The following is a 24,710-nucleotide window of genomic DNA, read 5'->3' on the forward strand; positions in this document are numbered from 1 at the left end:
GTATAAAATTTTTTGTTCCAAAAGAACGGAAATAGGAGAGGTCCTAGATTGGAACGTTGCGGTACTCCAGAACTGAAGACAAAGAGAGAAATATTTTTTATAACAGATAAACTAAAAATAGTCTTGTATTTTTATAGTGTTTCGACAAACAGTGACGTAATAAAGATTTTTTCAATGAAGTACGTCCGACCTTCACAATTTTACAAATTCTGCTCTTTTTGATTTTTTTTTTTTTTTTCAAAATAGGACAGGTTTAGCTGGACCGTTGCGGTATTCCAGACAAAGAGCGGAAACATTTTTTATTATAGAATAAACTAAAAATAGTGTTTCGACAATTAGTGACGTAACGAAGATATTTTTTTCATTGAAACACAAACTTTCACAGTTGTACAAGATCTATGTTTTTGAATTTTTTTTTTTTTCAAAATGTGACAAAAACTAGAATAGGAGAGGTCCAAGTTTGAAATGTTGAGAAACTCCAGACAAAGAGAGGAAAATTTTTGATAATAGAATAAACCAAAAATATGTTTGTATTTATAGTGTTTCGATAATAATAATTAATTAGTGACGTGATAGAGATTTTTTTTCAACGAAACATGCCCAGCTTTCACAATTTCAGTTGTTTTTCTGTTTTTTCTTTTTAATTTGCTAACAACGGAAATAGGAGAGGTCCAAGATTGGAACTTTGCGGTCCTCCAGAGAAAGGAACAAATATTTTTGAGCTAAAAGTACAAAATTGATTCTTATTTGCTTGCTTTGTTTTGTATATTCATCTCACAATCCTAGTAGGGTGATTTTTTTTGTTTTTCAAGAAGCAGAACCAAGGTCTTTGAACTTGCAGCTTAACACCAAAATAAAACATGACCACAATGTTCGACAAATCTGAGAATTTGATCAAGTCTGCCTAGTTCTACATTAAGAAACTGAAAAAAAATTCCCCTGAAATATTTTCAAAATACTTACATACCTCTTTTGATAGGTAGAGGTGTTGGATTTTCTCATGGGCTATGAGTCATATCTGGGCAAACGACGAATATCGGTCTCAAATAGGCGCTACAAACCGACCGGAAAGCATCGTCATTCGTTACGTTAGTCGCTAAAGTAGTCGACGTTTTCAGTTTCCATTTATAGCTTTTTCGCTGGTTTATCGCTCCACCTTCGCGCAGATATTTCCAAGGTCACAGCCCATGAGATACTCCAACACCTCTACTTGATAGATTTTAGCTTTCCATCTGAACGTATTATGTGATATGTAAAAATATCTCTCATTAATTTTATTTTTATTTTATCTTTGTCTTTCGCACAAAGCAAACCTGTTTTTGACAATTTCTACGCCGGATCCACCAAGACTCGCCGCGTACACATCTTCATAGTAAAATTAAATTTCTCAAAACACCAATCGAGATAGTTTCGAGCGTTCAATTCTCCCAAAACACAAATGCGCCGTCTAAAAATAAAGGAAACTTCTGCTGCCATTACGTATTCCGGAAGTGTGGCGGCGGGGGCAGGCCGATAAATTTTGGCAGACAATGCAATCCCACTTCTGATGGCCTCCAAGAGGCGGCAGATTGAGCCGGTCCCGTAATAGATTCTCCCCACAAATAATATTTCATAGTGTCCCATTGTTATTCCATTAGCGTTTCGGGTTAGTGAATTAGCCTGAAGCTGCGAGGGGGAGCGGGAAACGTCCGTTGGCAAATTTGTACATAATGTAAAAATAAATCGAGAAAGTCAAGGCTTTAAGCCGATCGGATCTACTCGGAATTGGTCGAGTGTCCTAAATTAAAAAAAAAAAACAAGAATTAAGTTGTCTAGTGTTCCCTTCTTTCAAACATTCAAAATCATAAACAAAAACAGTAATAATATTGTTTGGTCAGTGGGGTTAAGCAACATCGGTTGCGGTTAGTGTTTGGATGGTTGGCCGCAAAAAAAGCTTCTTATGCATTTAAAAAAATAATCATAACAGGACCTTTTGTTCTTCCTTCTTCTTCATTTTTGTCCTTCTTCTCCTCATCGTAAACCCTTACACTTTTTTCCATTTCATTTTGCTTCCAAGTTCTCCTCGTGGTGTCCCCGTTCCTTCACTCTTCCCAATTTATTTTCGACTCTGTTAATCCATCACCGTCGTCGTGGCGCTCAGATTTTTTCGCTTACGAGCCCACCTCCGTCGATTAGTCAATTATCAAGTTTGGAAAGCGACCACCACTTTCGAGATCGTGCTAATTTTAAAGTGGGTCCAGGTGCGGACGGCATCACCTGGACCGTCCTCGGCGCCCCTTTTTGTGTAAGTGTCGCGTCCCACTCGGTCGATTTCCGCGCTTTGGCAACGCCGACGGAAAACAGAAGCGCGCGGTTATTTCTGGTGAAATTAAAAATGGACTTGCACAAGACCGGAAGTCACGATCGGCGGAACCGAGCGATTTTGCACACCGCCACTCGCGAATCGTTATCACCGCTCGCCGGTCGTTGCGAGATCTTGTAAATAAACAAGAGAGTTATTACGTTTCTTTCATGCACTGCCAAAACAGCATCACCTGCGATTAGTCATTCGGCGAGTCCCGCAAGGCACTCGAAATAGACCGTGTTTGTTACGGGTTGGATTTCCTGGTGGTTTTTATCGTGCTAGTTCATGCGGACAGCAGATTTGTCCACATGGTGTTTATAATCGGGGGTAATTAGCTCTGTTTTGATCGTCGAACAAACTGGACTATTTTTGAATGTCCCCTCTTCGCTGACTCACCAACTCTATAATTAGCAGCCGAAAGTTCACTTTGCTAGGATTGCACAGAAAATTTTGACGACGTTTCAAAATAGTACCTGAAGCGGTACCACTTCTGCTCGGGTCTAGTACTCCGGAGAGGATTTATTTTCGACTTCTGAATCGACCTTGGTGTCCACCCACGCCCTCCATTACCCAAATGGACAGTCTAATGCAAATCATCTTCAATCGACCAAAACTAACAAGGAAGTGTTCAAATTGCTTTATGTAATGGTCTCGTCGAATTAAAAATGATGCAGAACAACTCGTCTTGATTTTTTATTATCAACACTATTATTATTTTTTTTCCTTTTGTGCCAAAATCGTTGCAACTTCGTCACGCTGTACATAGACTGGTGTCGAAGATTTGGGGGGGACCACTTGTACATAATCGCGTTTTGGTCCAGCCGTTGGGAAAAATTTTGCTCACGGTGGTGAATCAATCTCTTGGTGGTTTGTAGGTGTGTGGTCTCCTGGCCAGAAGCAGGAGTTCAAACTCCCGGAAGGCGAGAGAGGCGAACTCCCCATCAAGGATGAGCCGATCTCTCCGGTGTGGACCCCAAAGAGCGCCACTTCGAGCCCCACTGTGGAACGGAAGGAGTTCAGGCCGGTCAAGTTCGAATCGCCGGTGCTGAGCAGGAAGGGCTACAGCAAGGAGGTGAGAGAGGTGGGCGGTGTCGGAATTGTAGTAACAGGAGTTTGCAGGAACCGTTCGAGGACTCGAAGGAACCGCCGTGGAAAGTACCCGAAAGGAGCAGCGACACCGGAGTCGTCCTCGCCTCCACCCTCCAGAAACGTCTTCCGACCAGTCACTCGTCGCCAGCTTCCGGGTTTAACGATTTGCCGACGACGCGACTGCCAAGGGCACAGAATCCGACCATCACGCTGTTGCAGAAGGCCAGAGGTATGTGTGTCAGAGTTTATTTGCGAGGCTGTGGGTGTAAAAGTTTTATGGCCCATGAGGGAACTAAAAATATGCACTTGAAGTGCGACATGCACTTGGGAAAGCGCTCCCATTCACCTTTTTAATGCAGAAAAAAATGGGGGGGGCGGAGGAAGTACCCAAGAAATTGTTTCTGCGGCTGATAGGGCTAAAGCGGGTAAGATCTTTTTTATAGGGCACAAAATTTACTACAAAAATCGCTGTAGCGGTGCGTATGACATATTCAAAAAGTGCGCCACGAAATGTTCCAATTTTGCGTGACTACGGAGCGCAGAAGTTGTCTAAATGTTGTCCAGAAATTCTGAAAAAAATTCAAAGTGTTCAGATGTCATAAAGATATTGTTGTGCGAATTGGAAGTGGTTTCCAGTCATTTTCGATTTTTAACAGCGAAAAGAATGAAATTTTAATTTCCATTTTTTACTAAATTTTGAAGTGCTCCCCGGTGTACTGTTTATCGTAAAATTACTATTTTTGAATTGTACATTTTTTGTCGTCTAAACAATGGTATGCTGATATTTTCTACTAACTACTATGTATTGTTTATAAAGAAGAAATGAAAAGCCATCAAATTGTCGAAATTAAACAATTTTTTAAAAAACTATGAATTTTGTACATTCTTAAATGGTTACCAAAGACCGTTTAAATTTAAAAGAAATGTTTATAATTAAAAAAAAATTGTAGACAATTTGTTGCAAACAATTTTGCAATAAATATTTATAGCACATCGTCCTCTTTAGTTTTTTTTTTTACGATTTCACAGCACGTTTGGTTTTTTCCCAAAAAATATGTTTATTGTCGAAATTTAAATAATTTATTTAAACGTTATAAACATTATAATAGAACTAAAAACGAAGATTTAGTTTTGAATCATTTTTTTTAATGGAATCTCCTAAAATCATTTTTTTTCTTGGCAATAAACAAATTGTAATAAACAATTTCTCAAGAGGGTTGTATATTTTTTTGATGTCCTGATATTTTCTTCTAAACGCAGAAGTAAACGATCATTCCAAAAAAAAAATTGGAAATACATATTTTCTACTTTATTTGTCGTTTTAAACCATTTTAATGGTTTATAAGTTTGTAATGCTAAAACGGTTGACACTACGAAAAAAGTTATTAGACAAAGAATGTTCGTCTATTTATGTGCTAAAAAGAGCTTCTGACATTTTTTTATATCTATTATTTCTAGAGATATACAGGGTGTATCTAAAATGTCTGTGTTAATTTTAACACGTAGCAGAGATTGTTAAATAAAACGTTTTTCTATTTGATTTTTTTTACGAAAAAACGTTAAGTACAAATTGATTTAAAATTTTGAAAAATTAGCCGCCTAAGGGTAAGGGCGGTGCCTTGTCAAAAAAGTTACGTTGTTATAGAAAAAAATAAATAAGGAAAATTAAAATTCTCATGATTACAAAAAATATAGAATAGTTAATCACACAAAACGACTGGTTTAGTAAAAACTGGAAGGGAAAAAATCTTGGAAAACTTTTGCGACAATTTCTTCCTTCCGATTTTGTATTTTTCACTGTTAAAAATCGAAAAAGAGTGGAAATTATTTTTAATTGACATTAAAAGAAATTTTATAGCATATGAAGAATATGTGATTTTTTTCTGAATTTTTAGCCAGCATTTAGATTGTTTTTAATCAATTATTACTAAGCTGGTGCGAATCTCTGAAGTCACGCGAAATGGAGACATTTCGTGGCGCGTTTTTGAACATCTCTCACATCTAATCTATGAAACAGCCGTTCTGAAATTTCTTCAGGAAATTTTGTTCTCTATTAAAGAATTGTTTTATAAAGTTTTCTTCTCGCCAATTTTTGTTCACAATTTTTTCGTCTGCTTTTCTCTCCCTCCACGGTGTACATCGAAAACTTCATTAGATTTTTACGAATCGTTGAACATCTTTAAGCAAAGCATTATTAACTTTGGATCCTTATTACTTTTCCTTCTCGCACCATCAGCACTCCGCCGCTATTTACATAATAATCGCAAAACATCTCCCCACAAATCTCTTTTATCTTTTTAATACTTTACCTGAACTGAAACTTTCGGCACCCTCTCGTCGTCCCAACCCTCGCAACAACCCCCGAATCAACCACCCCCCGCTTGTTAAAGCAAACCGCGCGATTATTTCGCCCGTTCCAAAACGCACTCGAACATTTTATCCGAGAACTCGTAAGAAAGTGATAAAAGCGGAAGCACCCTCCGCCAGATGGCTCCGATAAGCCTCGCCGAAACAAGTCGTAAAACAGAAATTTCCCAAACACTTCGAGTCCATCAATACGAAATATTTCGTGGACGCGTGCGGCAACCAGGTGAGCGCTGATAACGAGAGCAAACATTCGTTGATTGCAGAAGGTCAACTCCCGAAGGGGGCTGCGTACATAGAGCAGGAGCAGAGCGTGAAGAGGGCCCACAATGAGAAGCCGCCGCATGTAGGACCCGGCGAGATCCGTAAGTACCGATTTTGCGACGGTGGAAGTACTGACGGTACTGCTGCAGTTTACAAGATCAAAAACGAGTACACGAGCGAATCCGACAGCGAAAGGCCGAGAAAAATGGCCGACCTTGGCCCCCGACAGTTCGAAGGGATCGGTCCCACCACCAGAGACGGCATGCCCCTCATATTGAGATCGGTGAGTACCGCAAATATTTACGTTATCTCTGTTTGATTAATACACTTGATAACTAAACTTCGTACACATTTTCGTGATGATGGAGCAGGAGGTTAAAGACGCCAACCAGTCCAAATGGTACAAGAAGATGTACGACACCATACACAAACAGAAACCCCACCGAGGTGAGTCTTGATCCTTTCCAACACTCACCACTTTGTTTACGTTCATATGATCTTGCAGACGACTACGTCACCGTCAGATACAAGCAACGCAGAGGTATTGAATTTTTCTACGCTTCTCCAGTACCACTCCAACCCCTTTTACCACCAGTCCCCACTGGGACACTTTCGTGACCTTTCCGATAACGAAATTCCTCGATAGAGTTCACCGCTGATAACCCCTAACAATTTAGACTAATCGTTCCTAGTAAAGACGCAGTCTGGTAGCGTGTGCGCTCGTCTCATTTCTGTGCGTTCTCATTTGGTGTTTGTGTCCAGCTCAGTACCCCTACACCTCCGGGTACTTGTCCGAACCGGAACCCGGAGCCTACGACAGCGACTTCGCCGACTACAAGTACGCCACACTCGACCGGAGACGCCTCCCGGCCAGGGACAAGGAGAACGAGTACTCGGTGCCGTCCACCATGCCCAGGAGCGCCCCAGAGAGGTGAGTACCGACAGAGAGGAGTACCACGAGTTGATGGCGCTTGTAGGGTGGGCGCGAGCGTGATCAAGCACGGACACGACCCCTACAAGAACCAGCCAGGCCGGATCGAGAACTACATTCCTGGACACTCCTCCATCTCGGAGAAGGAGGCCAAAGAGGTGAGTTCTGCTTCAGTAGGAATTTTTGGTGTACCCACGTCGGCCACGAACCAGTCCCCCGAGATTTTTCTTGTAGACTAAATCCGTGTTTTCCCTTTTTAGTGGTGGGACGAAGTCATGGACATATTCGACGGGGTAGGATGTTTTTTTTTTACCTACAATATTTTTGTTTAGACTTTTAACCTCCAGAGACAGTCGACAGTCTTTCCCCTCGACTGTCTCGTCTTGGTGTTGGGTTTGTCACTAACATTTGACTTTAATTCGTCCGAATTAGTGGCTGGACGACAATTCGGCACTACCGAGCTATGACTATATGTTCTCCAGAGCCCTAGCCAAATCCGTAAGGACCAAACACGTACCACTTCTGTTTTCTTTTTCTTCTTTGCCCAAAACACACAAAACACACTCGCGACCACACAGTTTAGGCATGTGGCATGCGCATGACTCGCCCTTTCTTCGTTTCTCTCTTCTAATCTCTTTCCGATTCTTCTAGCATCTGGAACAGCAGAAGCGCGTACCCCAGACCAAGAGCTTCATCAATCAGTAAGTCCCAAACTGTAGGGTGAAACGATTTTAGCGTTGTCTTTGCAGAGCTTTGAAAGAATCTGGTTACGAAAGCGACTCCACTCTGGTGTTTCGCCGCAGAGACGACACCGCTCAACAGTTGAGTCCTTCTGAACAGAAGGAAGCCTACAAGATTATTCAGAAAGGAGGCGACATCCCCTTGCACGGACTGAGGAAGCCAGCGCCAGAACGCCCCAAAGGTCAGTCCTTCTGAATTGTCCTCTAGATAATGTGTCCAATGACGTCCCTAAATAATACTAATCCAGGTAATGGTGATTGCATGTAAGGCTACTCAAAGAGATTAACACTGGTGTTGGACTGTTAAGGTTTGTCTCATGCTCATCAAACAAAAGTGTTTGAACTATCTCTCTCACGTTACACGACACACTCCAGTTCCAATCACGTCTGGACCTCACGACTCACTTCTTCTTCTGCGACTAGGTTAACAGTGAAGGTTTTCCACAGAGGAACCAGAAATGGAATTCTTTCCGATATCACCGACACTGACACGAATCCGAGTACATAAAAACGTCAAACCACAAAAAGAGATTTTGTGTTATCCTGTCACACTGCATCCCCACCCCTCTACGGTTTTCGCCCATTACAAAAGAACCGCACCTTCGGGCGCCCCCAAACCCCCACCCATGCCACCATCACCTCCCCGAAGACGATCCTCGCGGAACAACTCCACTCTGAGACTGATCTCGACCATGAAAGTGAAAACTGAGAAGTTACCAGTGTGTCGAAGACACGAGACTTGTTTCAGTACCACTTCGAGCGTCGACAACACGAACGTGAAGTACTTGAGGGACAAAATCACGTGCAAGTTGTCACCGGGGAGGAGCAAAGACGGCAAAGAGACCAAACCGAAAATGAGAGTGTCGAAAGTGGTGAGCGCCTCGCCAGAGATCAGAAGCAAGATTGTTTCCACTTTGACCACGAGCAAAGACCCCAAAACTTCGTCTAGTAGGATACAGAGTCGTACCAATCTTGTCAGGAGTAGCGAGAGGTGTTGCGCGACGTCGGCACGGTCCCACTCGACTGGTTCCATACGCAAACCTTGCAAGAAGTGTTCTGGTAGCAAAGTCGAGACGGTTGAGAGAACCAAGAGTGCCTCCCCGCAGATGAGGACGTTTGGTACTGAAAAGAAGAAAGTCGATTTGATTTTGCCCAAGATCAAGCGCTCCACGATTGCCAGTTCTCCAGATTTGTTGTCGCCCACTGAGGTGAAGAAAGCTGTGGAGACCCAAAACAGAAACTTGCCTGTTGGTACCGTTTTCAAGAAGTCTACGGCGGTACTGGCGTCGGCGAAGAACAGTTCCGGTGGTGTGAAAGACGCTGTGATACCGATAAAGGTCGGGATCAGCGAGAAGGGGAAGGCGATTTTGAAGAATTCTATTCAGAAACCGTCGAGTCCTGGAGCAACGATAAGGTTGAGGAACAAGTCGCTGTCGCCGGTACCGTCCAGTAGCAAGGTGAAGACGTCGCTTGAGTCGCCAGTCAGTACCAAGAAGATTATTTCGACTGTTGGCAAAACTGCTCCGCTGACTAGATCGTCCAAGCCTCCAAAAACTAGAACTAGTACTGATTCGAAGAAGTTGAGGAAAGCTAAGAAGGAAGAGATCAATGGAGAAATTGCCAAGAAGGAAAAGTCGACAAGGACCGGCAAAGAATTGATGTCGACCAAGTGTGCGGGTCGTGCTGCCGGTACTGAAATCGTCAAGAAACTCAAAGAAATGGAAGGGGATAGTGAGTTCGGGTCCAATGACACCTTGACGGATATACAGAGGCAAAAAGAGGCCATCCAGACCGACTACTTCTTCCAACACCTCTTCCTGAGGGACTTGCCGTCTCCCACACCTTCTATGGTGAGCAGGACGTCTTGGTTGATGGAGCGAGCGTACCAGCTCCACAAGAGGAGGTCCTCGACGTCCGAACCGACAATAAGCGCCATGAAGGTCTACTTGAGACACACCAGACCCGTGACAGACTCCAAATTCAGAAGTCTGGATTTGGCCACGTCTAGATCTAGATCGGCGAGTCCAAAATCGGTCACGTGGGAGACCAGTTCAGTCCAACAAGTGGAAAAGAGGAGTTCGAGTCTTCCACCTAAACTGGTCTTCTCGCAGACCAGTAGACCGGTTTCTCCTAGAGTGGAGAGGAGGTTTGTCAAGTCTCCAACTCCTCCAGCTTCCCCGCGATTGATTCGGTCTCCGTCTTCTAGAAAAATCATGCAGTTGAAGGGTCAACCCGTGAGTGAGGAAAAGTCAGAGAGTGCTAGACCCAAAAACGAGATTTCGATTTATTCGTGTCCTAGTATTTCTCATAGTACTAGTTCTATTGATTCGTGCGACCGCAAAGAGTACCAGAACTATGTGAAGGAGTTGCTGAGGTCTTCCAGGAGGAGTAGTAGGTTCAAGGATCTGAACGAGTTCTACTCTGCTATTGAAAAGTTCGGTCAGCTGGAACAGACCACTTCTAGTTACAATTTGAAACCTAGAAGACGCTTCGAAGACGAGATTATAGATTACGATAGGTGGCGCGAGGTCAGAACAAGAGAACGCGCGGAGAAAGAGTTGAAATCGCTCGTGATCCAGTTGAAGGAGGATGCCAAAGAGAAGGGTTTTTTGTTTTGTCCGAAGGAAGTGGACGCGTATCGGTGGAGAAAAGAACTGGATAGGGGTCTAAGAATCAAGGAAAAATCTGTAGATAATATCAAGGAGGAGTTTGAGAGATTGAAGGAGGAGGAGTCGGAGAGGGAGAGTGCCAGGAGGCGCGAACTAGCGTGTTTGAAGGATACGTACAAGCCTCTATGGAGGGGGGATTCTGTGTTGGGTCTGGCCAATAAGATGGTGGAGCGGCGATCGCAGTCAGAAGGTAGAGTGGCCGCAGCAAGGCAAAAATTGATCGATTCTGAGAGGATGTTGACACACGGGATCGGTAGTCGCTTGTGGAGTAGTTTGTCGAGTGAACAGGTCAACATCTTGAAGAACCAACTCTCCGAGATTTATAGTCAGAATGTGCAGAAGCAGAAAAAGGAGGAGGAGGAACCGGTGTTGGACTACTCGATTCAAGTCCCCAAAGAAAAAATCTTGTACAGGCCACCACTAACAGTGAGACGCAACTCGGATACGTCCGAGTACATGTACAAGACCCCTGAGAAGATTTTGTCCGAGAGCGAGAAAAAACTACTGAGCCAGAACATCAGCAAGGAGGTTTTGGACCACGTCACCAAGAGAAAAAGTTGCGAGACTGCGCTGCCTCTAGTGTTGGGAAAAGAAACCAGAGGTGCTATCGCAGCTGCGGGTGCGGTAGACTCGATGTCAAGATCTTGTCCTTCCGAGTTGCTCAAAGAAGAGTCTGCTAGGGAGGAGAGTGACGGAGAGCCTAGCAAGGCTCTCGTGAAGACAGATGCGACAGCGGCGGTTAAAATGCCGTCTGCTAGCGAGACGGAGAGTGGTAGTACTGATGAATCTACCAAGACTGTGATTCACGTGGATAAGGATGACATCAAGAAGAAGGTCGAGTACTTTGAGAACGTGGCCGAGCAGGAGAAGTACTCCCCCACGATTTACAAACCATCAGAGAGTCACTATGATTTTGGTGATCTCTCGCCTTTGTCAAAGAGTCCAACAGATACAGAATGCTCCTTAAAACGGCGCTCCATCACGTCCCAGTCGTACCAAGACTTGAAGGAGCTGTTCGGGGAGCAAGAACTGATGAAGTTCGCAACGGTACCACTTTCTGCCAGTCGAAAAGAAGCTTACACCTCCCCGGAACGACCCCAGTTGAGGGTGAGCACGATGCGAGTACCGAGCCCCCCGATTTCAGAAGCTACCACTAATGATAGCTTCTACAGAAGTCGCAGCCTCTCGCCCTACTTCGACGAACCCCTCGCGTTGGTCAAGACCGGCGAGGTGCGTCGCTTGAAAAACAAATTCGAGTACCCCGAGTCCCCCTACCCTCCCAAGATCACCCTGTTCAAGCCTCGCAGATGTCGCAGCGACTCCAACCTGTACAAGTACGCGCAAATCAGCATTCCGGGGCAGAGTTCCGGAGACGTGGACTTGTTGAGGAGCAAGTACGAGTACCCGGCGCACGCCGGGAGGGGGCGCAGCAGAGTGAGACGCGGGGGAGTGGTCTCCCCCACGTTTCTCCGCGCCGAGGACAGATTCATGCCGCACATCAACATCATAAGCAAAATCGCGAATCTCTACTCCAAGAAGGGTACCGGCGAGAAGAGGCGAAGTACCGAGGAGTTGGCCAAGATTCTTGGGTGTCCGGTCGGGGAGGTGGAGAAGTTGAGGCAGAAGTTCGACGCGTACGGGGAGAAGATTTCGCTGTTGGGGCACATGTTCACCTCCTCCCCCAACATCAAGGAGTTGAGGGACATAGCTCCGTACTTGGCGGCGTCCTGGATCGCCCATCGGTACCCAAGAACGGAGGACAACACGCGCTCCCTGTCTTCCCCCGATAGTTCCGTTACGTCTCGCGACACCACTGCACTGCGCAGGGATCGCCCGAGACCCAAGTCCACCTCTCCCCAGCCCAAAAAATCCTCGATACTCAAAACACACCAAAGACACCATTCTGCCGACAAGAAGTTTGACGCCAAGAACCAACCGATTAACCGGTACCAGCCTGAACCAGTAAGGTACAAATCGTGGTGGACTTCCCCACATACCAGACCCTCAGTCTCGTTTAAAGGTGTTGTATTAAGTTAAGAAAACACATCATAGTGTAGCCCGGGCACCAATTTTTTTTTTCGGTACTCATAGTTCAAATGCTTTTCATTGCATGCTCATGCTTGATCACGACCGCTCAATGGTTTTATTGAGAGTTGCAGTTTGAGTGGACATCTCAATAAACATTGACACTTCTCTAGTACTGTCATGCTCATGTTTGCCTGTTACGTGTAGAACCAGAGCCTCCGGTACCACCTCCAAAGGGACACCACGGAGTAAGAAACCTGCAACAAGGTACAGTTTGCTAGATAGTAAGTCGAAAATTAAGTCCCGTCGATCCGATTACACACTAAAACCGTTTTAGAACCATCAAAAAACCATTTTCGAGGCAAGAATTATTTTCAAGGCCTTATCTAAAACTTCTGTGATTTCAAAGCCTTGCAAAAACCGTCACAGTTTTTAAAACCACAACAAACCGTTTTAGAACCATAAAAAAACCATTTTCAAGAAAAAAATTCAAGATCCTAATTAAAATTTCTGTGGTTTTTGAACCCAGTTATGTGATTTCAAGACCTCGCAAAAACCGTCACAGTTTTTAAAACCACAACAATATTCAAACCGGTTCAAAACCAAGACAATTTTCGATATCGATTTTAAACGGCGGGATTTTTTTAATCAAACTCGAAACCGTTTTCTAAACGTATTTAAAAAAAAATCTAAATTCAAATTGGCGAAGGGGTTAGTCAGAACCATTTAAAAAAGCGCAACAATTACCAAAACCAACTTAAAACCATAATATCAATCATTTTCGAATAGTTTTTAAAACTTATTTAAAGCTGCAACCACTTTCAAAACTATGACGACTGATTCCCAATACTGCTTCGATTTTCTAAAACCGTTACAAAAGTAGAAATGCAGATTTTTTTTAATTAAACCATGACGATTTGCAAGACATGTTAAAATCTTATAAGAGTTATAAGACCAGTTTAAAACCGTGACAGTTTTCAAAGCGCAATCATTCTTTACAGTTTTTAAAACTCATTCAAAGCCGCCACCAAATTAAAAACCATGTCGACATGACTCTCGAAACCATTACAAAATTAAAACTGGGAAAATTTGTTTGAGAATATCATAACGGTTTACAAAACGTATTAAAAATGATTTAATTCAAAATATAATGACCAAGACAAGCTTAAAACCACAACGATATCCAAAGCCAGTTTAAAATAATAATCGTAAAGTTTTGAAAACTTATTTAAGGCCGCAACCACTTTCAAAACCATTTAAAAATTTTAAATGCTGAAGGTGTGGTAATAAAACCACAACGATTTACAAAACGTATTAAAACCTTATTAAATTTAAAACTATGAGGGGATTCAAAACCATTTAAAGAAATGACCAAAACCAGTTTTAAACCACGATTTCCAAAACCACAGTTTCGAAGACTTGTTTAAGGTCGCAACTACTTTCAAAACCATAATGACTAACCCTCCAAATTGTTACGATTTTCAAAACCAGTTCAAAACCGTTACAAAAATGAAAAGTAAATCTCCACAACTTCTATTTGCACATTTTATTTTCCGCTCACCACAATTCGCCTCTAATCCGTAAGTCAAGAACCCCGAACGTCTTATCTAGTGCGTAGCGAGCTTGCGAATTATACCAACCTGTTAAAATTTGGCACGTGTGACGTTTGCATCGATTATTGATCGCCTCCAAACCTGGCGGCTATTGACGAAGTGACGTTACCACGACAATACCATCGGTGTTTACTCCACTACCAGTAGACATTCTTGCGGTTCCGCTAGTTTGTTTTGACTCTTCCACCTCCACTTTGGCACATATCCGTTGCCCAATCACGCCTGACATAACTGTTCGAAATCCGAACGGCGATAATTTTTTTCGCGGTCGACCTCATCAACCGGACACAATCAGAAAAATACTGTGACGATCGATATCACCATTGTCTTATCAGATAAGCGCGAATGAATTAGTGGAGCAGTCAGTGTCGAGCGAAAAATGCGAAGTGGTGCAGTGGCGGATGCAGTGATAAAGAAAACGTGATGATGGCCACGGGAGCGAATCTCCGCAGGAAAACTGCCGAGCAGGTGGCACGACGGCAGGAAACGGCCTTGTACAGGCACACCATAGCCAATTTTCCTCTGGTTTATGGACCCATACCGTACAGTTAGTATCTCATTGATTGGTGTTACGTAAAGTGGTACTTTCACTCGCATCTCGGATAAGTGTTTATGCTCGATTAGTTATTCAATTTGTTGGTTGTAAAAGTCCAAATCTGGTAAAAGTTATTTTCACTGAGGCCCCGAGCTGTGGACAACCTGTTTGCGGTGGTTTCACTTTACCTCCTCAAAACCTAGAGAAAATCAGTACAAATTTTGCAAATTTTTTATTTTTGCTCTGACGATTTTCTCATTGCGCAAACTGATAAGATCGATCTAGATTTGAAATAAAACTATCAAGCATGACAGGTTGAAGTCATTTAATTAATTGATCAATTAATTAAAAAATGAACATTCTATTTTTGACTCTTTAAGTTTCACCGGAAACATTTTAGAGACTTTTACTGCTACTGTGTGACATTTTTAATAACTAGAATGAACCAAAAAAAAATTGAGCGCCTTTTGATATTCAAATATGAAAGTAGAAATTTTTGAAATTTTGCAAAATTAAAAATGAGAAGTTGATGCGTCGATTTGATTTCTGTCATTCAAATTGAACGAGGAAGAGTTAACACATATTTGCAAACTGTCTAAACTTTCATAATTTTTTTTCGCGGGAAGATAAAAGTTTTAATGAATGATTAAGTTGTCGAGATTTATGTGCAAAAGTGGTTGCATCACAGATTTTTTTCGACTAAGACGTTCTCCCAGATACGATTTTTACCATTGAAGAATTTTTTTTTGTTGTAGAAATTTGGATGGATTTAAAAAGATATTTTTGAAAAATATTTTTTGGAACATTTTTAACAAGTGCGGAAAAAACATCTGGGGGAATCAAATCTGGACAACCTGCTGAGCAACTGAGTGACGTGGTCAGTTGAAAAATTGACGCCTTAAAATATCAAGCGGAGATAAATCTGGAAAGTTGGCTAACGACGCTGATTAATTTAGTCAATATTGTGAGGAAATTTTAATTGGCAGAAAACGAGATAAAATATGACGAAGCTTCATCCTGTTGAGCCCAGATTAGTCATTCCCAAAAAGGTCGGGATCGTGGTGCGCTCACATTGAAAAAAAATTAAATAGAATTTTCCTGTCAGATTTCGGATTTGGAAAACTGAAAAAAAAATTAAATTGCAAGAAATCGTGTTTGCGCATTGCAAAACGTCCTTCAGGCCTTTCTAACAAGCGTTTTTCGAAAATTCAACATAATATGAAAATGTCTCAAAATTTTCTTTCTGTAAAAAGTGAAATAAAACCAAAATATTTTTATTATTTGATTTAGGAACAAAATTATACTTTGAAAAAAGTTAAAAATAGTGTTTTGTTTGGTAAAACATTAATGTCTCAGTCATCTTAGTACCTACATAACGGTATTGCCACATTTTTCAAAAATTCTACATTGCATGGAAAGTTTTTTATTATTCAGTTCAGAAGAAAAATGAATTTTAAAACAAAAAATCTTCATGTTGTTCACCTAAGATTTATCTTATTCGAAAATACAAACATCACAACCGTGATAGACGTTAAAAAATGTTTTTGAAAATATTTTCAAAAAGATGTAACGGCTCCAATGCGTTCCAAATGACACAAAACATTTTTCAAGATACAGGACAAGATTGAAACTAACGACGTTTTTGCCGAAAATCATAATATGTGCAAGAATATTTCGTGAAAAGTGTCAAATTTATTCCACCCTGTATATAATTTATTTGAATAATTTAAAAATAAAAGTAGATTACACAATTAGTTTCAATCAACAATGATTTATCAAAAATAATTAATCAATCTCGGATGTACTAAAAATCTCTGCGGTTCCAAAACATTTCAAAAATGTGTTATGGATAAATTCAAAAACAATTGTCTATCTGGATTTATTGATTTATTTTTTCATATGTTTTGATTTTCATAGTTTTCTCGATATCTGTGATTATGCGGTATAATATTAGCACCCCATAAACCTATTTATTATTATTATTATGTATTACAAACTGAAAATTTCGAAAAATTTTGGAAGACAGCGTTCCGATGGAATTTGCAAGAAGTCAAGTTATTTACAATTTTATAAATTATTTACAATTGACTTTAACCAATAACGATCTATCAAATATAAATAAAAAAATTTTTTAGGTTTTTAAATTTTTAAGAGGTCCAAAAATTCCAAAACTTTCCAAAATATTCGTGAAAATTTATATTTGCCTTTATTTATTTGTTTTTATATATTTTCTTCTCGTTGCTTTTTCATTTCAATTTTGTAAATTACATATATTGCAAAAAAAATCTGCCCTCAAGATGCCAGACATTTTAAAGGACACCGTGTATATCTGAAGCGCACCAAAATCCGGAGAGGAATATTTCGAACGTAAACAATCTTTTACGCCGCCAAACGTGATCATAATCTCGCGTTTTACGACCGCCCAAATTAATCCTCCTCCGATTATGCATCATTCATCGGGCGCCTCGAATCCATTTTTAAAGTTTGCGCGACCATAAACAGAGTGACGCACCGATAAGAATACCATGGTTGCACAATGCACCGGACGGGTTCGCCCAGATGACATTTTCTTACCAAAACAACGGAACCGCTCGGGCGGAAGCCACGTTTTACGTCCCACCAGCACAACTCAACGGGTGCCAGCTCTGCTCTCTCCGGTGTTCCACCTGTCGCGCCACGCACCAGACGACCATCTCCAGCGTGTCTTGCCCAAGCATGGTCAGTGGGGATCCCTAAAGAAGGCGTGAGCGAGCGATCGCGGTCAGTCTGTGACAGTTTTTGATAAAGTACGCCCGGTGGAAAACGAACGGAAGTGCGATGTTAGGTAGGAAATTCGAGACAAGCTGCGCACTCCGATATGCTAATCGGGTTTTACGGTGGATTTTACCTTGAGTTAAAAAAAAATTCAGATTTGATTTTGCACCATTACGTAATGGCGGCGTCGGTTTGCGCTATTTGCAGAAATGTGCACTTTATTAAATTTAGATAGGTGGTATTAATAGGATTGTGCGCGAAGTGGGGCGCTGGGGTAAGCCGGGGAAAAAATTGTTGTGGCGTTTTCCGTCTTCCTACACCTGTTGCACACCTTCTGTAAAAAAATGTTGCGGCTCGTTAAGTAGACGCGAAACAGGTCAGTGTGTTTGTAGTGGTTAAGTGCACTTATCTGTTTTTTCTCTTCGGCTTAGTGTGTCACGTGTCTGCGTTGCGTTTATGGTCGTTTCCTCAGTATTTATCTAACCGGCATAATCTGTTGTTTTGTTGTTTCCATTTCTCGAAGAGATTTGTAATCGACTGAGTAAGTAATAATAGTAATATTGAAATGTTGTTGGTTGTACTGTTGGTTCAACAACTACATGCCAAGACGCCAAGAGTGTCCAACACTTCAACAGTTCGAATTTGGAAATGTACGTACCTTGTAACTCGACAAATTTATTTTTGGCATCTTCTTTATATTTTTTTCTGATTCTGTGACTGTGTTTCTTCATTTCTTGTTCTAATCTTCGTTGAGTTGAAACGTAAAAATAAGAAGAAACACAATTTGTCCCTTCATTTGGTCTTTCCTCTCTAATTTCTTCTACAAAACAACAGAAAACTTTGCCGCTTTCTTAAACATTCTTCTGAAATAAGAATAAGAAACAGCCTGCTGTTTTCCCCCATTTTTTCTTCACGTATTATTATTCACACCTTAATTCTTGTTTTCTTTTTTACTTTTTGTTTCTTCATTTCGCAATCTTAGTTTCGTCAAAAAAATATGAAGAAATAGGTACAACTTGTTTTTCATTTTTAGACTCACCTCAGTCTTCCTTCTTTAATTTCCTCTATGAAGGAAAAGAAATTCACTCTCCATACTTCTACCTTTAAACATTCCTCAAAAATAAAATAAGAGAACATAATTTTGATCCCAAGTTACTGTTGTTTTTTTCTTGTATGTTATTTAACTTTAATTATTATTTTATTTTGTCTTCATTTTCTTGTTTCTGTATTTTTCATTATCAGCTCCGTTATTTGAATAAAAGGGGAGAAATACAACTTGATTAATTTCTTTTTTGAACCTTAGTTTAGTGTTTCTTCTTTAACTTTGACTCTACCACTTTCTGTATTTCTGCTTCTGAACATTCCCCAGAAATAGACAATTATTTTCTTTTATTCCATCTTAATTCTTGTTTTATTTTGTTCTCCTCTATATTTTTTTGTTTCTTCATTTCTTATTCTTAGCCAAAACGAAATAATACAAAAAATACAGCTTCATGAGCTCTACCACTTTCTGCAGAAAAACATTCCACAGATATGATATAACAAACGGAATTATGTTGATTTTTTTTCTTTTTTTTATTCCACCTTAATTCTTGTTTTATTTTGTTATGTAGTGTGTTTTTTCTTTTCTTTTTATTTCATTTCTCATTGTTATCTTCCTAATAATGGAAACACATGAATAAATACATCTTTGTTGATTACTATTTTGGAAGTTTGTTTAGTCTTTTTTTTTCTAATTTCTTCTATAAAAGAAAATGAATCAACTCTACTACTTTCTGTATTTCTATTTCTAAAATTTTTATTAACAGAAAATCGAATTAGCAGAAAGAATTTTCATCTCAAGTTACCACTTTGTTGTTTTTTCTTTTATTCCACCTTAATGCTTGTCTCTTTTCATTTTTTGTTTTTTTTAGTTCCCATTCTTAAATTTTCCAAAAACGAAGAAGTAAAAAAGATACTTCTTAAATGGTTTCTTTTTGAACCTTCTTTTAGTTTTTCTTCATTAATTTATTTTACAAAGAAGAGAAAATTAATTCTACCATTTTCTGCATTTCTGCTTTCCTCAGAAATAAGAGATTTGTTTTTATTTTCTCTTTTGTTTTATTTCACCTTCATTCTTGTATCGTTTTGTACTGCTCTGTATCTTCTTCACTTCTTGTTTCTTCATCTCTCATTCTTATCTTCGTCAACAATAAAAAATATCTTGAAGAAATACTTCTTAGTTAGTGTCTATTTCTACGGGGTGATCAAATAGGACTGTTTAAGTTGGTAACACTGAATTGTATTTTAAATCGTATAACAGGAGTAACTTTCGGTTGTTGATGGCTTGTCGTTGTTAATGCTATACCTACATCAGATATTTGTCAAATAAACCAACAAAACATATCCGGTTGCAGTGTTATAAATAACCGAATTAAAAAATTTTCTTAATTGTGCTGCCAACTTAAACAGTCCTTCTTGATCACCCGGTATAAAGGAAAATTCTTTCAGTATTTCTGCTTCCAAAGTCCTCAGAAATAACACAAAGCTAGAAACTTTCTTTATTTCTTCTACATTTCAAATCCTTCAATATTATATTTTGGACCAGAAAGAAGCATTATGTTGACATTCTGCTACTCGCTACATAATTATATCTAAATTCTTTTCTTTTCCTTATTTTTTCCCACCGAAAGTACTTCTAATAACTCTCATTTTTGGACCAGAGGACTCGCTCACAAGCCACAATCTATTTATTTCTAGTAAGCAAAATACATACGTAATAATTTATCATCGATCTCGATAAAAATTAAATCATTTCTACATTTTACAACGTGTCCCCTCATAAATGCAGAACAATAACCACGCCATAAAATCTCGAAACGTTCTGATTTTCGAATAATTCCACGCTCGCGAACACTCAATAACTATATTGTCGCCACGGCTAACGAATGCTAATCGTACACGCCGAAGAATTCGTCCTATTACCGTAACTGTATCGTGCCATTGACATTCGAGAGGCCTCAAATCGGGTCGACTCGACCGACATCTGGAACCAAGTTCTAAGAAAATTTGCAATTGCAGAATCACCAAGAAAATATGTGGAAAACGAAGTGACCATCCACTACAAGACTCCGGTCAGGCAAGAAATCAAAGAGTACCTGAGCGAAGACGAGCTCGCCTACCGACAAGCCGAAGCAATGAAGAAAATCTACCAAGAAGAGCGCCGACGAAAATACCTCCAGGTTAGCAAGTCGTTGCAAGTAAGTAGAGATTTAGGGAGGTACAGGGTGGCGCTGTAACGCTTGCACTAATGGTGGTTGGTATGTATGGAGTAGTTGTGCAGTTTGCTTAACTTATTAATTACGCCCCCAAATTTTTTGAATTTGACCAATAAGATCTTTTCCAATTTGACACACCACTTTGTGTTATTATTGAGCGGTAGTTTACACTGTAGCGTTAGAATTACTGTAGTGTTATTTACAGTTTAGAGAACATTACATAACCTTGTACGGTTTAATCTTCACTTGGTCATAAAACTAGTTCCGCATTCAAGGTAAAAATTATTTTTGCATATTTTTTTCTGTTTTGACACAATCGAAATTAATATTTATCACACTTATTAATCTTTCTTGCAGAACATATGTCCTTGGAGTCATTTGTTTTCTCTAGTTTTCAACAAAAAAGTCAGTTGTTATTATGTATTACCGTAATTTTTTTTTTTTATTTGTTGTTTTTTTTTTCAAAAACTTTTCAAAAATTTCTCCTTCTGTCTAGTTTGCCAAAAAGAAATCAGTTATTTTTCTTATGTTTATTATTATTATTATTGGTTTGACGTTTTAGGAGCTCCAAGACATGAATAACCGCCGCCACACCGACAACTTCATCCCCTCGCAGAAGTCCCCCATCCCCCTGAACCGCTACGACGACTTCGAGGAGTTGTCGCCCCCCGTGAAACCCCGCCCCCGGTCTCCCGAGCCCCGCCTCCTCGCCAGAGCTCTCTACAACTTCGTGGGTCAGACGGCCCGCGAACTGACCTTCCGCAAGGGAGACCTGATCTACGTCAGGAGGCAGGTGGACAAGAACTGGTACGAAGGAGAGTTGAATGCCATGGTCGGACTTTTTCCCGTCAACTATGTCGAGGTTAGTGGGTTACGACGGGTCGTACCGTAGTGGTACCGCGTGGTGAAAGTCGTCGGAAGAGTAGTAGACGGGCCCGGGGGTGAACGCCCATTCAAGAGTTGGTCTGAGAGGTGCCCACACTCGATCCGTCGAGTGGTACCGGATGGTGCCGCCGGCGAGTGGAAACACGCAAATGAGACGAGTTGACGCGAGAGTGAATGCAGAAGCTAAGTTTCAACTGAAATACATGGGGGAAGTTGTTCGTTAATTTAGTACCGGAGGTACTGCCTAGTAAACAAGAGTTCATTCGAGTTATCCAAGTGCTTTTTCATGTTGTTTTTCAACCTATTCGCACACAAAATAAATTGGCGAAATCAGCTCGTTAGGACGGTACCAGAGGTACTGCCTCATAAAGAAGTTATTATTCGAGTTATTGAAGTACTTTTTCATGCGGGTTTTCGGTCTATCCGCATACAAAATAAATTGGGGAAAGCAGTTTATTAGGACAGTCCCGGAGGTACTACCTTATAAAGGAGAGAATATTCAAATTTACTTTTTCATGTAGTTTTTCAGTCTGCTAGCACAAAAATAAATTGAGGAAAATCGTTTATGAAAACAATATGGGAGGTACTATCTTATAAAAAAAAAAGAAGGTATTCAAGTTATGGAAGTACTACTTTTTTTGTATGGGTTTTCACTCTATTCACACCTGATCGGTAGATGTACCGAAAGAAGTACCCAAAAGTACCTTTTCTCTCCGTCAGCTTGACAAGTACCAACAGAACTTTGTAGATAACGGAAACACCTCTTTAGATTCATCGTGACGCAATGCGCGTTATCTGTAACATTCTTCGACGATATCTTCACGTTCTTGAGGTTACGCAGATAACCGGTACTGTAAGAGTATCTCCCAATAGATTAGGGGTCTGTAAATATTCGAACACGCTCATAGTACCAATAACAAACACGGTTTATCCATTTTAATTCATAACTTGACCTGTTGCACCATGACAGTTTTGAATGAAACCAACGAACGTTCCAGTTTTCCATAGATGAAGAAAAAACAAGATTCTTTTTTTCGCGTTCTCACGGTGGAAGCGGAAAAGTGAAACTCGCACCGAGATAATGACGAGGAAAGTTTCCGATTGTTTCCTCATTAAATCAAATTATCGCTAATTTGTTGACAGTTGTTTCGCCGTTTCTATAATTTGCCATTCTATGGAGTATTCTTTTTGCAAAAGCCAAGATCGTGGTGGTTTCTATTTTACCACAAGTGTGATTATTTCGCACCACATCCCTTTCATCTTTTCCTAGAACCGTCTTTTAATGTCAACTCGCTAGTACCAAACTCGGGAAAATCTGTTGTGCCACAAGGATCCAAATGAGACCCTCTACTACTCCCTATATTGTTTCCGACAGCAAAATTACAACATTTAGATATATTTGTCTCAATTAACTAGATACATAGATAAGTAGTACCGGTAGTACACTAGTAGTACCTCCTCCCTTTTAGATTTTTTTTTCTGATTTTCTTCCAGATCGTCACATACGACACTGCCAAGACCACCCCGCGCAAGTCCCACGAGGGCCAGGCCCGGGCCAAGTACAACTTCGTGGCCCAGACCCACCTGGAGCTCTCGCTGGCGAAGGGTGAGCTGGTGGTGATCACCCGCAGGGTGGACGACAACTGGTTCGAAGGCAAGATCGGCGGCCGCAAGGGCATCTTCCCCGTGTCGTACGTCGACGTGCTGATAGACGCGAGCGACCCGCCGCCCCCCAGTTCCAAGCCGGTGGCGGCGCCTGCCGCCCATTCGCTCCTCTTGAACGGCTCGTCCGGCGGCAAGGAGTCAATGGGGAGTCACAGCTACACCCCAAGTCTCTCTTCCACTCAGCTGACGACGAGCTACCACGCCAAACCCGTACAAGTCACTTCCGGCGGAAGTTACGGCTCGCTCAACAGGGCCAAGAATCCGGTCAGTCAGGCCCTGCACATAGAGACCCAGTCGGAACCAATACCGTAAGTACCGAGCTGAAAAAAAAAGGGTTTGGACGTGTTTTTGTCGAAACTTGTTACACGTTGTCATAGGGGTGGTCGACCGCGGGGAAATCTTCCCGAAATGCTTCCGTTCAAATTGCTGTCAATCAGTTGGTTCCAAACTGTCAAAAAAAAAAGAATCAAATGAAACAAAGACTTGAATGGAAGTAGATAAAAAAACAAATTGATTTTACGTATTTTAATTTTACATTCGAGATTTTGCATCATGTCTTCTTGGAATGTGTTAGTACCCAATTGCACACACATAAAAAATGACCACTGATAGGCGATTGTGTAAACACAACATTATTTTGGTCCACATTGATAAGACAAGTTGCAAGTCATCTCCTTTACCAACAAACCGGATACAACTCGGTTGCTGATGCAACAATTGAAATGTTTGTAATTGGTACCATTCCTTGGTACTGCAGTATCTCGGCTTGCAGATACCGCGCCATGTTCAAGTACCTCCCCCAGAACGACGACGAGCTGGAGTTGCTCGAAGGCGACACGGTGTACGTGTTGGAAAAGTGCGACGACGGATGGTACGTCGGTTCCAGCGATCGTACCGGCGCCTTCGGTACCTTCCCAGGGAACTACGTCGAGAAGATTTAGCACTCGGAGTGTCAAACACGTCGACCAACAGTTCTCACCAACAGGAATCGGTACTTGGGACGAAGAAAATTGCAACGGAACAAACACAACTGAGCTAACTACAAATACATTGCCATAAAATGTCATAGAAAAATAGTAGAGAGTGTGACACGCCGATGATGCATCAAGTTGCAATTTTCAACTTCTTTGAGCTTCTATGTAGATTGTAAAAACGGTAGAATAGTGTAAGCATCTAGTCATTAGCCAAATAATCTGTAGGTTAGGGTCATACGTTCGCACCAAGTGTTAAGGTTCAAATATCATTGAAATATCATCGTCGTTAGGATTACTAAGGTATTTGTTCTTCCAAACTAAACTAGGAGAATCTAAACTCGACTTAACTCTTAAGATTACTCTTCTTAATCCACAATCCTGTAGATACAACGTGTTCGTGCGTTTAACCCCCTATTTATAAGACTTGAATATAGGAGTGCCTTTTGAATACAATACCTTTAACCTTACTGTTATTATTTACCGCATCAGAAATAGTTATTTACACTTAGATCAAGTGATATTGCTTTGTCAGAGCGCGTATATTGATGTTCACTTAAGTTTTATTTATAACATTGTTTTACAATAAATGTCACGTTACAAA

The 24,710-nt window shown here is 40.8% G+C and overlaps 2 protein-coding genes across 14 annotated transcripts in view; both read left to right on the forward strand.

The window, feature by feature from the left end:
- The window catches only part of LOC138137123 (uncharacterized), an 86,392-nt gene extending 61,682 nt beyond the window's left edge, over positions 1-24,710 (forward strand). For 5 of the 13 annotated variants that reach the window (XM_069056407.1, XM_069056408.1, XM_069056412.1 and 2 more), the window contains 17 exons: positions 3,220-3,416; positions 3,464-3,662; positions 6,064-6,162; positions 6,211-6,344; positions 6,430-6,508; positions 6,567-6,602; positions 6,824-6,992; positions 7,039-7,150; positions 7,253-7,285; positions 7,425-7,490; positions 7,644-7,693; positions 7,742-7,914; positions 12,634-12,693; positions 20,389-20,567; positions 21,148-21,447; positions 22,965-23,443; positions 23,893-24,710. In XM_069056407.1, the coding sequence (XP_068912508.1) occupies positions 3,220-3,416; positions 3,464-3,662; positions 6,064-6,162; positions 6,211-6,344; positions 6,430-6,508; positions 6,567-6,602; positions 6,824-6,992; positions 7,039-7,150; positions 7,253-7,285; positions 7,425-7,490; positions 7,644-7,693; positions 7,742-7,914; positions 12,634-12,693; positions 20,389-20,567; positions 21,148-21,447; positions 22,965-23,443; positions 23,893-24,076 (2,549 nt within the window). In that variant the 3' untranslated portion in view covers positions 24,077-24,710. Of the gene's footprint in view, positions 1-3,219; positions 3,417-3,463; positions 3,663-6,063; positions 6,163-6,210; positions 6,345-6,429; positions 6,509-6,566; positions 6,603-6,823; positions 6,993-7,038; positions 7,151-7,252; positions 7,286-7,424; positions 7,491-7,643; positions 7,694-7,741; positions 7,915-7,980; positions 8,120-12,633; positions 12,694-20,388; positions 20,568-21,147; positions 21,448-22,964; positions 23,444-23,892 lie in introns of those variants that run through there. The other 8 variants (XM_069056411.1, XM_069056420.1, XM_069056409.1 and 5 more) reach the window with 8 other exon arrangements.
- Positions 8,189-12,458, forward strand: LOC138136982 (calponin homology domain-containing protein DDB_G0272472-like). The gene is made up of 2 exons (XM_069056287.1): positions 8,189-12,363; positions 12,435-12,458. The coding sequence occupies exons 1-2, from the start codon at positions 8,191-8,193 to the stop codon at positions 12,456-12,458; spliced, it is 4,197 nt and encodes a 1,398-aa protein (XP_068912388.1). The 5' UTR covers positions 8,189-8,190.

The sequence above is a fragment of the Tenebrio molitor genome, chromosome 8 (assembly GCF_963966145.1).
Source record: "Tenebrio molitor chromosome 8, icTenMoli1.1, whole genome shotgun sequence".
In the NCBI taxonomy this organism is placed as follows: Eukaryota; Metazoa; Arthropoda; class Insecta; order Coleoptera; family Tenebrionidae; genus Tenebrio; species Tenebrio molitor.

Coding starts and splice junctions, on each gene's coding strand:
- LOC138136982 (XM_069056287.1), top strand. CDS start 8,191: ATGGAATTCTTTCCGATATCACCGACACTGACACGAATCCGAGTACAT. Junction 12,364..12,434: donor ACCGGTACCAGCCTGAACCA/GTAAGGTACAAA, acceptor TGTTGTATTAAG/TTAAGAAAACACATCATAGT.